Here is an 18,041-nt window from a genome sequence, read left to right as displayed (position 1 = left end):
AGATAAGGGAAAAGAACACATGGGGTGGGGGGGAGAGCTGTGATGGGGAGTACAAGGCCCAGACTGCCCAGGAGAGAGGACTGTCCCAATGAGCCCCACTCCGATACACCTGTAGCATGTGTCAATAAGAGAACTTGTAGGCTAGTAAATTTTATTTATTTTCAAGAGTGTGACTATATACACAACATAAAATTTATATTAATAGCTAAAGAATTCTTCATCTATGGAGCAAGTTCACCAACAGCCAGCGTGAAAAAACAAACAGAAAATGCTGTGGTAATTGTATAGAAAAGAAATAGCAATTGACATAACAATGCTGTGGTAATTGTATAGAAAAGAAATAGCTAGCAATTGACATAACAAACATAAGTTGTTTAAGCACAGTAGCCATAGTAACCAGCAACCAAGACAAGACCAATCATTTAACTACCATAACAACTACAATTTTTAAAGAAATGCAGCTCAAGTCTCCAGACTATTATATGCAGATACCAGTATCAATCTATCAGTAACAATTTATACCATAATTCAAAAGGAGGTACATCAGGTAGCAATCTGGATGATCTAAGTTCAAACCCTACTGTGGATTCATTCTACTCCTCCAAATGTTTGTGTGTCCAAGAGTACAGAAGTTCTATGAGTTATTCCACTACACTCCATGTTACCCTGGGTTTGGGGCACAACAGCTAGAGAGAATGGAAAAGGAAATGGAAATTTTTCAAAGACTAAATGCCAATGAACCTAACTGTTTTCATAGAAAGTGCTCCAAGAAAATCCTGCTTTAACAAACCATTGAACAACACAGAAGGAAAGAATAAGGAGTTGAGAAAATCTTTTACACTCCTAATTTTTGGGGTAGTAGAGAGTAATCAAACGTATTTGCCAGCAGCTGAATACTTTTTTTTCCAGTCTCTTCCACTGTGATGTTCTCTTTTTTTCAGTTCTTCCACTCTATTTTTCAGTTTCTCTCTCTCTTCTCTTATTTTTTCTTCAGAATTATTTTATTGTAGCCCCTTTGGGACTTACTCTTCAGACTACTGCATTATCCTGTTGTTTGCTAATTTTGCTTTGGTCAAGTCTTTCTTATTATTCTTTGAGGTATTCAAACTTAAAGAAGAAAGGTGAATTAAAACTCCCCCTTAAATCTCCTCCTAAATTTTGGGATTTAAAGTTGAACCTCTTCTCCCACCTAAATTGCAGTCTTATTGTGTTGGATTGTCTCAACTTGCTAGGCTCATTGCAACAGTTTCTGTATTTCTTCTAGAGAACTGAAGTACAGATTTGCTATGAAAAGTGATTATAAAAATGGTACCTTCTTAGGGATAGATCACAGCTTGTCCTGTTTGCTGGGGTAAGGGAAAGAGCATAAGGCAACTCCTTACTCCCTTGAGCTGGTGCACCATACCTTCCTGCATGCAGAGGAAAATTGGCTACTCAGAACTCCTATGTTCCCCACCTTCGGCAAATAGGTGGGAATGGGCAGGTAGGGTCAAGAAGTGCATGGAACCTTGACTCCACTTCCCCAATGCACCTGGTGATGTAGCTATACTGGTATGTAAGGGTGTATATGCTGCAACAGGTCACACCTGTCACAGTTTACTCACTCCTGATGCAACAGGGAAATCAGGAGGGGGATTGAGAGTCCAGAAGTCAATCTTCCTCTTGGGTTGGTTTGGGGGAAGCATAACAATGTGCTTGCTCTAGACTACCTCACAAATTGGCATTCTCCCAGTGTGTATTCAGAGCCATATTTGCTGACTTTAATTCTTTTTTTAAATGTATTTGCTACCTTCTACTACTGTCAACCTTACAGAGCCAATACAGCTCAGGAAGAGTGAACCAGATTCTCTTATAGTTTGTATATCACCAGTAGATTATTATCTAGGTTTCAGAGTAACAGCCATGTTAGTCTGTATTCGCAAAAAGAAAAGGAGTACTTGTGGCACCTTAGAGACTAACCAATTTATTTGAGCATAAGCTTTCATGAGCTACAGCTCACTTCATCAGATGCATACTGTGGAAAGTATAGAAGATCTTTTTATACACACAAAGCATGAAAAAATGGGTGTTTACCACTACAAAAGCGATCATGATATCATACACATTGTAAGGAGAGTGATCATTTTAGATAAGCTATTACCAGCAGGAGAGTGGGGTGGGGGGAGAGAAAACCTTTTGTAGTGGTAAACACCAATTTTTTCATGCTTTGTGTGTATAAAAAGATCTTCTATACTTTCCACAGTATGCATCCGATGAAGTGAGCTGTAGCTCACGAAAGCTTATGCTCAAATAAATTGGTTAGTCTCTAAGGTGCCACAAGTACTCATTATCTAGGTTCTAACTGTCAGGTCACCTGTGCAACCCCACTGTCTTCAGATTACACACCCAGTTACACCTGTGCAACTTCACAGTCTTCAGATTACACACTCAGTTACACCTGTGCAATATTACTGTCTTCAGATTACACACTCATTGAAGGCAATGGGTTTGCATAACAGTAACAACATAATCTGAGGACAATGTTAGACCTCAATCTTCTATTTATTTAGGAAGTTTTAACAAGTTTATAAATCACTGCTATGTAAATATCAGAAACAATCATTACAGCAACAAGCTTTTTTTCAAAGAGACATTATATAGGAATATAGCCATCAGATCTTTCTATTAAATAGGATGTTACTATATTACACAGTAAGAATCATTACAACACCCAAGATACGTTGTTTCTAGCGATTTTATTAAATTGAGTGAAATTGCTATATATATATTTAGCAGATCAGGCATATCTATCAAATGTTAACCGTCAATAATATTGGACCGGTGTGCTTTTTTTGTTGCAGATGAATGTAGTTTGGTTCAACACAAATTTTAAAACATTCAGGTATTCAATCATGAATTGGACCATTTTTCATTTTTGCTTCAACACATACTGGAATCTCTGAGCCCTGCTTTTGGTGATTTGACTGGCATCCAGTAAATTCTATGAGTTAAGAAAAACTGGTTACTAGCTTTGCATACCAGACCTTTCTAAAGTTTTGATAGATTAACTCCATCGCCTTCCCTTCGCTGACTTTGCTGGGCATTCACTAATATAGCAATAAGGGACTCAAGGACAGGGGTGAAAGTAAGTTAGAGGACTCACCAGTAAGCCGGAGTCCTGAGCAGGGGGCGTGGCATCAACCGGAAGAGACGGAGCCTTAAGTCCCCAGGCCCTTTAAATCTTGATTTAAAGGACCAGGGCTCCAGCTGCGGTAGTGGCGGCTGGGAGCCCGGGACCCTTTAAATCACCCCCGAGCTACCAGCTGCAGAGGCGGTGGGAACCCCGGGGCTCAGGGGCGATTTAAAGGGCGCAGGGCTCCAGCTGCTGCTGCTGCTGCAGAGGAGCCCCGGACCCTTTAAATCACTGAGGAGCCCTGGGGGCTCCTGGCTGCCACCGCTACCCCAGGGCTCTGGGCTCCGGCAGAGCTTTAAAGGGCCTGGGGCTCTGCTGTGGTAGCAGCTGCTGGAGCCCTGAGCCCTTTAAATCCCCGCCTGAGCCCTGCTGCCCGAGCCCTGGGGTAGCGGCGGCTGGGCTCCGTCGGGGATTTAAAGGGCCCCGGGGCTCCAGCCACCGCTACTGCCCCGGCCCTTTAAATCCACTCTGGAGCCCCACCGCCGCTACCCCAGGGCTCGGGCAGCAGGGCTCAGGCGGGGATTTAAAGGGCCCCAGGGGGGTAGTGGCGGCTGGAGCTCCGGGGCCCTTTAAATCCCCACCTGAGCCCTGCTCCCTGAGCCCTGGGGTAGCGGCAGTGGGGATTTAAAGGCCCGGGGCGGTAGTGGGGACTGGAGCTCCAGGGTCCTTTAAATCCCCGCCAGAGCCCTGCCACCACTACCCCAGGGCTTTGGAGGCAGGGCTCAGGTGGAGATTTAAAGGGCCGGGGCGGTAGCAGCAGCTGAAGCTCCGGGGCCCTTTAAATCCCTGCCACAGCTACCCCAGGGCTTTAAATTGCCCTCTGGGAAAGCCGGTCCCAGTACGGCACACCGGCTCTTACCGGTACGCTGTACTGGGCCGTACCAGCTTACTTTCACCTCTGCTCAAGGATATGAGTAGGGTATTGGTGAACATGTCATGTGCATTATGAAGTGGTAAGCTAAAGGCTAACTGCCTTCTTATTTGACTGAAATGCATGAATAACCTCGTAATGGGAACAGTGGTTGTAGCGGAAGTGTAGGGCAAAGAAAAATTAAGATATGCTATTAAAATATGGTTATTTTTGTTTTATTAAAAACTTTTTCAAAAACTATTTTTGGTACGAGGTGGATTATTCAGTACATCCTTCCACAATAGAAAACAGTTCTTAGGAGAAGGACAGGACAAAACAATAAGGACACATTTTTTCACCTACTATTTTGAATGTATTTACTATTTCTTTTTAATTTTTTAAAATCTTTTTTAAGATTCTCCTGATTATTTGGGTCCTTTTATTTCCCAGAAGTTTAGCTACCCCTGTTTGTGGCCAAACAGCCACTTTCAGTTTAGTTTCTCTTACAACAACTAACTTTGGAGCACTGAACAGTTCCTAGTTTAGTTTTTACAATAAACACTATGTTACAAGTGATTGCTGGCAGGGTAGAGAAAACAGTTTGCAACTGTTGGGGTTGTACAACAAGATAATTTAATAAAATTAAAGTGAAGCTAACTATGAAGAATAGAATTATGTTACCAGGAAGGTAAATGAGGGACTGACACTAGAGCTGTTCTAAATTGCCTTAGGTAAAATTCATATAGTGTTAACACACAGTACTGGACAACCCCGCAGTACATTTCTGCAAAGGGAAAGACTAGCTTACCCAGGAGTCCTTTTCAACCCAAGCTGTGATTTTATCTAGCATTTTATTTAGAGTATTCCCTCAGCTCAGTTGTTATTCTCCTTTTTAAATACTAAGATCACTCTCATATAAATTATCTTCCTTGAAAACGATACCCAGAAATGCCAGGAGGGCCAAACCCCTCATGTTTTCCCCACATCTTCAGACAGATGTCATCCTATTGACTCTTTTAGGCTAAATTAAATTCAGTAGTAGATAGAAGAGAAGTCTATCAGTGTTTTCAACCCTAATGCAAACCAAACTTTTAAAGCAACTAGTTTTAACCTTTTACATTAGTGCATCTTGTTCATTCAGGCCAGATCTTTCTCCTCCTTTCCTTTCCATACTAGCACCACCCAACACATAACAGAGCAGCTGAATGTACTAAAATTCAGAGGGATAAAATGCAATTCAGCTCTCACACAGACAATTATTCATTCTCATGTAGCTTGTAGTTAAGTTACAGAAACCAGAGGTTCATATGGATCCTACATGTTCACCTGGCTTTATTACTAGACTGCCAATATATGCCGCCTAGGAGAAATGCAATTTGAGGCACCAGCTGCTTTATTTTACTGTCTTACATGGACAAGTAGGTGAGCATCTGCCCTTGTCCACGCCATCAAAACTGAGAAAAATAAAGAGACTAACAATCTAATTAATAGGCAAATAAAATGTAAGCACTAAAAGCAGTAACAGGAAAGCACTGTGGTTGACGTCTATAGGAAAATTAGAGATCGAGAATTTTTTGTGCTTTTATAAAGAAACAAGCCTTGTGCAATACGGGTGATGTAATCCCTCCTATTTACCCATGCAAAACACCTAACTACAGAGCAGATTTTCAAACTCTCTGAAGAGGATGGTAACTTTTTTGACTGCTAGCATGGCCTGGAACAACAGGACATGCTGAGTTTTAATTGTGCCTCTGTCACACACCCTTGTCAGCCAGGCCTACTGGTCCAAGTAGTAGTGGTCAGAGGCCAGGAACAGCACCAAAGGTCAGAGCTGTAGTCAGGAACCAGGAATCAGAGCCAAGGGTCACAGCCAGGGCCAGGAGTCTGAGAGTGAGCCGAGAGGCTGGTCCATTGCTATGGCTGGCAGGGAAGTCCACCTTTTTCCATGGACATTTCCTGGAACTCCTTCTGGGCTTAAATACGGTGCCTGGACCAATCCGGAGCCATGAAAGAAGCGGTCAGTACAGCCTCCTGAGGTACTACTTCCTGTGGTCTTTATCTCTGCAGGATCATCTATTGACAATGTACAGAGGTCCAACATGGCTGCTGCGTAGCAGCACAGAGGTAATGGCTATCAAGCAACCTGAAGTCCTGGGTTCTAGTCCCCGCATAACCTCACAACTGTGAGCTTTGATAAATCACTTCACATCTCAGGCTCATTTTGCTAGTGGTAAAACAGTGCAATGCCACCTACCTACCCCTAAGTTGTTTTGTGAAAATATTTCACGTCTTGTAATGAACTTTAATAATATAAAACCTACATAAATGTTCGCTAACATTACAGAAGTCTATGAAATAGTAATTACATAATTCCAACAGGGAATTTTTTAAAAAACAAGACTATACTTGTTCCTAAACTAGATCCACAAATTATGATTAATCAAAACCCCCTTCCCTCCATATTTCCATTACTCAGCATAATCATACACCTTACAAATAATTTATCTATACCTGCTGTTGTCTTTGCCGTCTCATCTGGGCAAACTGAGACATCATGATTTGACGATCCAGTAATTCCATTCTCTGCTGTCTCTGGATGTCCACTGTTGCTCCCATTCCTACTTGAATCTCGTTGGATGGTTCTGCAGATGAGAATATTGGTTCAAGAGTCCAAGAAAATATCTTAGCCAGCCAGCTGGGAACACAAAGCACCTGATGAACTTTTAGCACACTACTGCTGTAGCACATCCCAGAAATCTGAAAGCAAAAGCAAAATGAATTTTTTTTTTGTTATAACACAAAGTCTTAACTGGCTGACAGAGGTATGTTGTTTTTTCACTTTTTCAAGTCACATTTCATTTGGTGTATTTAGCCAGAGTCTTCAGTGGAGAATCCATGTCTCAGAGAATACGGATATAGCACTGTGGGATTTCTTCAACCTACACTTCCACTACAACCACCAACTATTATTTTAAAAAGTCTGCAGATTGCATTACTTGTGACTCAAGTGTATTTCTTATTTCTTTGTTTTAGGGGTAAAGACAAATACCAGCTCAGTGACTTGCTATAGGCAAAATTCAAATAGCTAAAGCTTTTGATCTCTGGTAAAGCAAATGATCCTGGCTGGCCCTAAAGTGGATGTGGGGAGATAGGACCTTGATAACACAGTATTGTGAAGATTTTGGGCACTTGCTTTAAAAAACACCCAACAGTACCCCATGCCCTATGCACCACGTTAAATCCCTGGAGCTGGGGAATGTGAGCCAATCAGCATTCCTCCTTCCCCCTGCTGACCAACGAGTGCCAGAGCCTCCAAAAGGGGGAGAGAAAGAGGAGCTACCTAGTGCCTCCCAGAGTCTCTCTCCCTCCCTTTCACCGCTGACTCCATCAAGTTCCCCAACCCGTTGAGACAGGTGGGTGGCATTTCTGCTTAACTCCATGCCCCTCACCCCCACATAGAGAAGAACAGATATAGTCAAGTTTAAGCTTTAATAGGGGGGATTTCATAGGTTACATAACTAAATTGTTACCTCTTTCAGAGTACACAGACTGTTACTTTAAAATAATTAAATCTAGCAATTTTTCTAACAATTTTTTTTAAAGTTCATCAAAATCCTATTAATTTTTTAAATGGCAGCACTAGAGAGGTTAATGAGTCTAATGAGAAACTTCCTCTTCCTATGAGATTCCTTCTGTAATACCCTGTTAATGGGCCAAGTCCCTATCCCACTTTCAACAAAGTGCACAGCCTACAGGGTCCACATTTACCTCCTCTCTGGAATTTTGCTTTATTGCTACCCCAAAAACAACATGAAACATCACCCTATGTTTCATCTATAAGAATGGCTGTTTTTATGGTTTTCTCCAAGGCTACCTCTCTGTCCTAGCTGCTTACATCCCACTTAGCACTAACTGGAGCCACCCACAGCATAAATCATCATAATAGCCACCTTGAATTCCATTACAGAGCTTTAGCCCCTGCAGCTAAGATGACTCAACAGAAGGGGCCACATTCCTTCAGAGAGTCTTAGTGTCCGCATGACCCAAGAACCTCTGGATGCCAACTGGCAGAGGGAACTTGGGTGTAGAGGAGTACAGAGATTCCGAGGGTTCACCAAAAGAATGTCATGTAAGGTCTCTAATGAAAGTCACTGGTCATCATAATCATTGTGAGATGTATGTATGGAGAATATGTGAAGAATTATGTATATAAAAGTTTATGTTTTCTAGGTCACAGTTAAAAACAGGTCACTCAAAAGTAGTCTGTCTTGAGACAAATTCTTCTAGGCAGGTTATGGGAGACACTTATCTTCCGGGGGGAGGGGGGAGCACTGTGCAGTGTGTCCTACAAAAGGAGTCTGCTAGCATTCTAAGATAAATGCTAATGAAGAGATGGTGGAGACTTCAGAAAAAATCCAACAGGAAGAAATAAACAGTTAATCTTCAGGTGAACATCAAAGGTCTATTCTGGTATATTTGGAGGAGCAAAGAGACATCCTGGTATTCTTCATCTAGGAAGTAAATGCACAGTTTGCTTTATGAAAAAATGATCTCTACCCAAGCTTGGTGGAGGACACTGGAGAGAAGTTTGGGTGAGATAAACTTATTTAGACTGGAGGATAACTTCTTAGTTAAATTTAGGCTTTAGAATATGCATTGTGGTATGTTGTTTTACATATAATCTTTTGTTCCCATCTCTCTCACTGCTTTTTATTTGAATCTCTATTTTTTCTTAAATATATTTCCTTATGTTTTATATCTGAACTCAAGTGCTGTGAGTATGATTTGAGTGGTGGTCCAAACCTTGTAAACTGTGGTACAGTGTTCAAGGACCACCCTTCCCCCGAGAATACCACCTCCCTTTTCTCCACCTTTTGTCTTTTTTTCTAGTGCATTCTCAATGAAATTCTCATTCTCAAAGGATGAACAATAGACATTTATGTAATCAGAAAAATGGATCAAAGTTGATTCACATGTACTTTTTCCTTTACTTGCAGCAATAAATTCTACATTCCATACAGAGGTTAGTAGTGTACAAGCAAGTAAATATTGAATGAATGTGGGGTGGTTATAATCCTTGCAAATCCTTGTTGTGATGATCATGTTTACAGTTCTCTTGTGCCATCACTGGTCTCTTTCTGTCTATGTCACACAGCGCTATCACAGTTTATTGCTTGTGGCATAACAGATCAGAAAGGCATGTCACAAACACTGACATTTGTGATGTCACAAATGCTGAAATGACTGTAATGCTTCGCAGGGCACCAAGGGCAGTGTGTCATCTTGTTACCATCTGCCTGCAGAGCGAGGGAGTCTTACCTGTACCTGCTAGCTCCTTAACAAAACCAGCCTGATCACCACTTACGCAGTCTAAGTGTATCTAGCCCCTGTTCAATGGATACCCACAGAAATCCCATATCCTGTGTTCCCGAAGGAATCACAGAACTGGAAGGGACCACGAGAGGTCATCTAGGCCAGTCCCCTGCACTCAAGGCAGGACTAAGTATTATCTAGACCATCCCTGACATGTGTTTTTCCAACCAGCTCTTAAAAATCCCAAATGATGGAGATTCCACAACCTCACTAGGTAATTTATTCCAGTGCTTAACTCTCTGACAGGAAGTTTTTCCTAATGTTCAGTCTAAACTGCCCTTGCTGCAATTTAAGCCCATTGCTTCGTGTCCTATCCTCAGAGGTTAAGAACAACAATTTTTCTCCCTCTTCCTTGTAACAACTTTTTATGTACTTGAAAAGTGTTGTCATGTCCCCTCTCAGTCTTCTCTACTCCAGACTAAACAAACCCAATTTTTTCAATCTTCCCTCACAGATCATGTTTTCTAGACCTTTAATCATTTTTGTTGCTCTTCTCTGGACTTTCTCCAATTTGTTCACATCTTTCCTGAAATGTGGCACCCAGAACTGGACACAATATTCCAGTTGAGGTTTAATCAGCACAGAGAAGAGTGGAAGAATGACTTCTTGTGTCTTGCTTACAACACTCCTGCTAATACAGCCCAGAATGATGTTTGCTTTTTTTGCAGCAGCGTTACACTGTGGACTCATATCTAGGCTGAACTGAAATGAAGTTCCCCGTATTCAAAGAAAGGTTTTGATTGGCTTCCAAACCTAGACCAAGGTTGGGCATGGGAATGGGAGCTTTTTTATTTCCTCTCAACTATGTCCCACATCTCTACTAAAAATCTATTATAAGGGAACTAAACCTACACCAGAAACTTGCGATTGTCAGTTAGAAACTAGTCTATGGCTATCAGCACCATAATATGAGTACCCGCTCAACATTTTTCTTTACTATCCAGAACAACTAGTAGAAACTATTGAGCACTCATCTGTCCATTTTTTAAAAACCATTGATTTTCAAAACAAGCTATAACTCAAATGAGCTCAGTAGGTAACAGCACAACGTTACCATCCGCCACAAGAACAAAAAACAAAGCAAGTGATGACAGTTAAAGGAAAATCTATATCAGGCTTGACAAATCCTGCAGTATGACTAATGGTGTTTTAACCACAAACAGAACAATCTCCATGCCAATTTCAGATACAATCATAGCTCTGAGTCACTAACAGCACACAACCAAGGGGCAGCATGTAGAGTTTCAGTACCTTAAATGTTTTTGTCCCAGAAGGGCTAGAGTGCACTAAAGAGGGTTAGAAATAACTATCCTGACAAAATTTATATAAACTTATATAATTTTTATAGTAAATGGTTATTACCATAATGTAAGCTCTATACTAAACTACAGAACAAAAAGTACAGTGTGAGAGAGAAGACTAGTAGGTGAGGGACCTAGTGGAAAAAGAGTGGTATATACCGCTTCCGTGTCCAAAATATGTGTGTGTGTGTGTGTGTGTGTGTGTATAACCTGTGACTAGCTTGGCCATTGAGTGTCATTTTCATGATGTTTCAATAGGTGGTTTTTATCCTGGCAGTTCCCATCTTCCTCCCTCCCCCGATTTCCAGATGGGGTACTCAGGCACAGAGAGGCTAAGTGACTTGCCCAAAGTCATACAGAAAGTCTACGTCCCAGGATAGTGCCCCCACAACTGGGTCATCCTTCCTCCTGTGTCCAAAGTATACTACCTGGCAACTATAAAATTTGAAGGAAGAGTTCTCTGCAGCACAGTGAGCCTGCATAGTTGATCTGCAGGACATTAAAATGTCTCAAAAAGCATAAATGCATGGACGAATCCATTCAATTGTGAAAAACACTGTTTAAATGTACACAGTTTTAATTCATCCTACCACTTCCATATTTGTTAATTTTTTCGTTAGTGTCACTTCAGATCCTTCATGATTTACTACTGCAGTTATAAAGCTATTAGCTGGACGTGTGCGTACCTTTTAACACATCACTCACTTCATTCTAAAATATTTTCATGAAGTCTAATCTTTTGAGGAAGAGATTATTTGCATATTTCCAATAAACTCTTCAAGAGTGGAATTATGTACAGTGAATATATCTTGTGATGCAGCTTGGTTTAATGTCACGCCCACATTTTAATGTCACATATTTCCAAAGAACTTCCTCTTCAGCTAATTCACATGCAGAGCTTGGTTTGTATCATGTTAAAAACAAGACTTGAAAAAGTATAGGTATAGAAATTTTGAGTTACTTTTCTTTTTGTAAAACAAGATTTTATTTTTGTTACTGACTTTTTGAGAATCTCTAGTGGTTCAGGTCTACTAATTTACTAGTAAATTATGTTAATTACAGACCATTCAGTGATCAAACTGTATGTATCTGACCTTAAACAATAGTTGTCTCATTGTTGAAAGGCTATTGCCCACATAGCAACAAGTATTCAGAAGTTTAAAAACTTTAAAAAGCAAAATCACTGTGAAAGTACTTGTTGGCAGTTGCTAAAACAAAACAAAAAACAGTAGGAACATAAAACATTTGGGATTTTGATCTGCCAAAGTAAAATTTATCTGGGTTGATATTTTTCTGGTAGCTTGAACATCATAACTTACAACATTTTCCAACACAATTTTAGAACCCACTTCTACAGCATGCTGACAGGACACTCACCATGTTGCAAAATATTTGGCACATTGAAGATGTGGGGCCCTTACTCTGAAAGGATCTTTAATTATTTATTATCTTTTACAATTTCTTAACTTTATGTCTTTCTGCTAGTCCTTAACATAAATTCTTTCTAAATCCACCCCCCCACACGCATACACACAAAGTTAGCTACCTCCTAATGCCCCCGCCCTCCCAAAACATTAGACCTTTAAGAAAAGGGAAGCAGATGTGGTTTTTTTTACATTTGGTAAAACAAACACAGAAGCTCTAAGACAACACTCTACGTGACAGACACATTTCTGTGTTATTTTACTAAGTGAAATGTTTACAATTTAACTAGCTTTATCTGAAATCCATTAAAAAAGGAAAACTAAGGGAAATAAGCAATGGATAGACCAGTGTGCGAAGTTCTGCTCATGGAGAGTTTTTCTGTTTAATGGATCCGCGTTCACATAGATTCAAAGATTTTAAGGCCAGAAGGGAACATTTAATTATGTACTATGACTTCCTGTATAACACAGACCAGAATTACAACAGTAACTTGTGTGTGACTAAAGCATCTCTTTCAAAAAGGCATCCAGTCTCGATTTGAAGACGTCAAGAGATAGATAATCTACCACTTTGCTTGGTATTTTGTTCCAGTGATTAATCACACTCAGTGTTAAAAATGTGTGCCTTATTACTAATCTGAATTTGTCTGGATTTAACCTCCAGCCATTAGGTTAAAGAGCCCTTTATCTTCATGAGGAAAAAATACCAGGTCCTACTTATACATCATAATCAAGTCACTTCACAGTCTTCTTTTTGATAAACTAAACTGATTGAGCTTTTTAAATCTGTGATTGTATGGCAGCCCTCAGACCATTTTTGTGTCTCTTTTGTTAAATATTCTTTTAAAAATGTGGACACCAGAACTAGTTACAGTATTCCAGTATCTGTCTCGTCAATGTTGTATACAGAGGTAAAAATCACCCCCCCTACTACTCACTGCTCCCCCTTTTATAGATCCAAGTATTGCGTTAACCCTTTTTGCTACAGCATCATGCCATGTTTTTCCACTCTGACCCCCTAAATCCTTTTCAGAGTCACTGCTTTCCAGGATATAGTCCCCAATTCTCTAAGTATGACCTGCATTCCTTGTTCCTAGATGTATGACTTCGCATTTAGCTATATTAAGAGGCATTTTGTTTGAATGGGCTGAGATTACCAAGCAATCCAAACCACTCCATGTGACTGCCTGTCTCATCATTATTTACCACTCTGCCAATCTTTGTATCAGCCGCTAAATTTATCAGCAGTGATTTTATATTTATTGATCAAAATGTTGAATAGCATCAAGCCTAATACCAATCCGTGGATCCCCATAAAGAAACCCTCAGATTTAATGATTCCCCATTGACAACTACTTTCTGAGATCTATCAGTTAGCCAGTCCTTAATCCACTTAACATGTGCTTTATTAATATTGTATAACAATAACATTTTAAGCTGAATGTTGTGTGGTACTAAGTCAAAGGCCTGACAAAAGTGAAAGTGTATTACATCTATGCAGTTGCCTTTATCAAATTTGTAATCTCAAAGAATGAAATCAGGTTTGTTTGACATGACCAGCTGACTAGCATTAATTATATTCCTATCCTTTAATTTTTATCAAATGAATCGTGTATCATCTTTTCCATTATTTTTCCTGGAATTCATGTCAAGATAATTGACCTATAGTTACACCTTGATCATCCTTCTGCCCTTTTTGAATATCAGCACAACATTAGCACTTTTCCAATCTTCTGGAATTTTACTGGTATTCAAAGATTTATTAAAAATTAATATCAGCAGGCCAGAGGTCCCCTCAGCCAACTCTTTTAGTACCTTGGTTTCAAGTTATCTTGAGCCTGCTGATTTAAAAATGTATATCCCTTGCAAACGTTGTTTAACATCCTCCCTAGTCTAATGGAATGGAAAGTATTACTTCATCCTCATGTGGTACGAGTACCTCATCCTGCTACATCCCAAATACAGAACAGAAATATTTACTGAATGCACCTGCCTTTTCTGCATTATCATTAACAATTTTACCATCTCCATCTAATAACTGGCCTGTATCTCAGCTAGGATTTATTTTGTTCCTAACACATGTCCCTTCCTTTCACCCCACCCGTATTGCAGCCACTAACTTCTCAGACACGTGAGCTTGTTCTCTTCTGGAGACCATTCTCTTTGGAGTCCATTAATGTAACTCCTTTAGTGTCTGGTGGGGTCACTATTGAAAGACCTAATGCAATCCCTGAGCTGAATGTACTGCCTCCACAGCACATTCATCCATTCGGAACCTGAATTTGAGACCAAAAGTGGTAGTTTAATTTGGATTTCTTCTATGGCAGCACAGCACACTATCCACATACCACTTGGCCAAGCCTTCCTTACATAAAATCTTGTTGTCTATTCAACACAGGTTTTCCTAAATGCACATTTCTGTGGGCTCCTCATTTTTGTTTTGATGTAATTACAACAGATATTTGATGACTAGAAGGTGTTTCCTTGGGACGTGAGACTGTATCTGTTGTCATCTGCCTTATTTTCCCTTTTATCCTTTAGTCTTCCAATGCTGACTTCCAACTCTAACACTCTCACTCTCTTTGTTGACTTTCCTCTCTCAAGTAGACAGATATCTTTCATATATAAAATGTTTATAATGTATAAAACAGAAAAACCAACAAGAGGCTGGCACTGTAACAAAACGTGTGTGTTTTTTAAGGTGTGATGCCTTTCCTTCCCCAGACCTGACTCCCTCAACTTTTTCCATGACTTATTATTCTATACATTTCTCCCTGATGTACTTCCCATTTGGTTATTCCACTTCCCCCAACACTCCCCTCATTTATTTTTTCATTTCCCTGACCTTTGAGTTGCTTCCTCCTCTCACACTCTATTATTTCATACATTGGTTTCACCCATCCCTTCCACTCCTCTGTTTGTGTTCAAAATGCTAAGTGACAAGTTCACTGCTCTAAATCTCTCCGAGGCAATACCTTCAGAGGATGAAGATCACATAAATCGCTCTTTACGGCTTAAAAATAGCCGTTCCCATTTAGAAAAATACATAAGCATGTACATAACTTTAAACAAGTGAGAGTAGATCTTCTGACTTCACTAGAACTACTCTCATGCTTAAAGTAACATATACAATATTGCCAACCTCAAGCATTCAAAAATCATGAGACTGGCTAAAAATCATGATCTCTTTAAAAATAGTAAATTTGGGATTCTTTTCTGATTTCTGAAGCTTTCAGATACACATTGCTTCACATTTTCAAGCTTTTGGCCACAAGCGTAAGGGCTAAAAACTTACTTAAAAAAACCCCAACAACTCGGACTTTAAGAGCTACATAAAATATCATAGACTCGTGATAAAATTGCAAGAGTTGGCAACATTGCCTATGTGCTTAACTACTCTCCTGAATAAAAGCCAGAATAATATACACAAATAAAAAAAAGGGCTAGTGCACATTACTGTTGAATATTGGCCTACTTTAAACTTTAACAGAATGAAAGAATTGTGTGAAAATGAATCTGAATGTCAGAGCCCTAAATATGAATCTCCACATATATACACCTTTTCATGCCCGTACTATACATAAACGAAATCTGCTGCCTCAGTTTTCAGTGCACTATCCACAGCGATATACAATACCATTTAACTTTGGAAAATAGTGCCAATATTGTGCCTTCTGTTACATCAGTGTAACTCTAAAGTACTGAAGGCAAATGTTTGACAAATAGTTTCTAGAACATACCCTCATCCTGAGCTGCACCGTTAAAGCCAATTCAGATTCCAAATCAAATTTTGTTTAATGTGTACTTTACTGTACATTTTGATAACCTAGGCCTATTGTTATTCAGCTGATGCTTCTGTAAATGACCTAAGCCTAAAGAAAAGGTTTCCTAGAATACCTACCTAAATGCAAGTAGAATTATCTTAAGCATAAGTCCTAGAGCACTCCAGGAAAATTCATAGCTAGTTGTGTTCTGATTTTGCACCAAGATACCCATATATAACTAACTTTGAAATATTTTGATTTCAGGGTGGAGAAGGATTTGGGGCAAGACTTACTTGTGGGGGTAGATTCATTATTTTAAACACACATTAAATAGCACAAACAACCTAGGGTATCATTTTGTACCATAACCAGGCCTCCATTTCAGCAGCAGTTTTAGATTTGTTGAAGGCCCATTGTAAGTATGGTCATGTCACTAGACAGCACTAAAAATGTGTTTGAACCCCACTTGGAAAAATAATTCCTCTTCTTATGGAGAGCATAAACAAGCAAGTATACTTCAATTTTAATAAAACAAGTGTGTTGAAAAACAGTATCTCCTTCCCTCCCAGGCTAAAAAGTCTTGTTTGCCTTAGGTATGTACTATTCAAGATGTAATTTCAAGCCATGACAAATTTTCAGTCTAAGGCTTGGTCTACACTTATGCCAGTATAACTATGTCACTCAGAGGTATGGATTTCTCACAACACTGAGAGATGTAGTTATACTGAACCTGATCCCCAAGCTCTCCCCTGGTGCAGGTAATGTCTTCACTAAGCACTACAGCAGCGCAGCTGCAGCGCTGCAAGTGTAGACAAGCCCATAGTAAGGTTTATGCATTCATCTTCAGTGCAAGGGAAAGTGCATTACATCACATCACAGTCAAACTATTTTGAGAACTAACCATTCCCCAGGTCTCTTCAAATAGTTAGTTTGGTAATTTCATTCTTACTACCACAGTAGGAAGTCTCAAAACATGAAAGCGTTGATTAAATGTTTTGCTTCTCACCCTTCCCAGTCTCCTCCAAGAAGGACAGACCAACCACTAGTGTGAACACCACTAGAAAAAGAAGCCTTGGCGCACTGGTTACTAAATAGATAGATTAAATAAACAGAAAAACCAACCCAACACCCATCCCTAAATACTTAATCATTTTTATTTGTAGTCCATGCCAAAGAATACTATTAATGCAATGTCAAGATTGAGAAATCAAGCATTCAGAAGTCAGGAAATGCAGAGTTAAGGTAGAACTTTCTACCTTAATCTGTCCCCTTGTGCTGATGTCTTAAAATACGTTTATATCATTTTGTCAAAACATACAATATTTAGTACAATACAAATATAAAGTTGTATCAGAACATTCAATTTAGTAAATTATAACAGAGTACACACAGACTTCAGAGTAGGTTTGGTTTTTAAGTCTCAATGATATCTACAAAGCAAGTCAAATTTTAAGGAAATTCAGTACTTTTACAGTTAAGAATGTTTAAAACTCAGTGCCCCAGAGTTTGAGACAATACCCAATTTGGTTATGGCCTAGAGAAGACTCAGACTATCCCAGATACTGAGATATGTGTAGTACAGCCTATTTAGAAAGCAAACTACTACAAAATTGGCACACGTTACACTGGGTATAAAAGACAGACAGACAGACAGACATTTCAACACATACACCACAAAAAGGGAAGAGGCTCTAACAGACTCAATTTCCTACTAAATACAGCCCCTTGCAACATAGATAGCAGAAACCTTGATATGTGGAACTATGTGATGATAATGTTATGTATATGTACAGAGGGAACTCCACGTTATGGTTAGGAAATCTCATCTGCTGGTACCAACCTGAATTTAGCTCTTGACGCAGTTATGCTGTAGCTAATATTGAGTGAGCCTTGACATGCCCCTTATATTTCAATCCTGCAAGAGTATAACAATGAGAAATATAAACTGACCGCCAATCAGAAATGTACTTCTTTAGAGAGAAGCTGATTTTTGCGTGTTTAATGCAGCATACAAGTAGACAGGCCATTTTAAGAAACTGTGCTTGTTTATGAAAAAAAAAACAAGAAACCTTTTTGTTTCCAGGCTTAACAAGGTTGGGCAATGAGATTGGATAAACCTGTTGAGAAGACTGTTGGTTGAAAGTAAACATAACAAAG

At 39.6% G+C, this 18,041-nt stretch overlaps 1 protein-coding gene across 2 annotated transcripts in view; it reads right to left on the bottom strand.

The window, feature by feature from the left end:
- The window catches only part of UBAC2 (UBA domain containing 2), a 163,659-nt gene that overhangs the window by 30,899 nt on the left and 114,719 nt on the right, over positions 1 to 18,041 (bottom strand). For both annotated transcript variants that reach the window (XM_084621083.1, XM_084621084.1), the window contains exon 7: positions 6,534 to 6,779. In XM_084621083.1, coding sequence (XP_084477209.1) covers positions 6,534 to 6,779 — 246 coding nt within the window. The remainder of the gene's footprint in view (positions 1 to 6,533; positions 6,780 to 18,041) is intronic.

The sequence above is a fragment of the Lepidochelys olivacea genome (genome assembly GCF_965140295.1).
Source record: "Lepidochelys olivacea isolate rLepOli2 genome assembly, chromosome: 1".
NCBI lineage: Eukaryota > Metazoa > Chordata > Testudines > Cheloniidae > Lepidochelys > Lepidochelys olivacea.
This window is presented reverse-complemented; position numbering and strand designations above follow the sequence as displayed.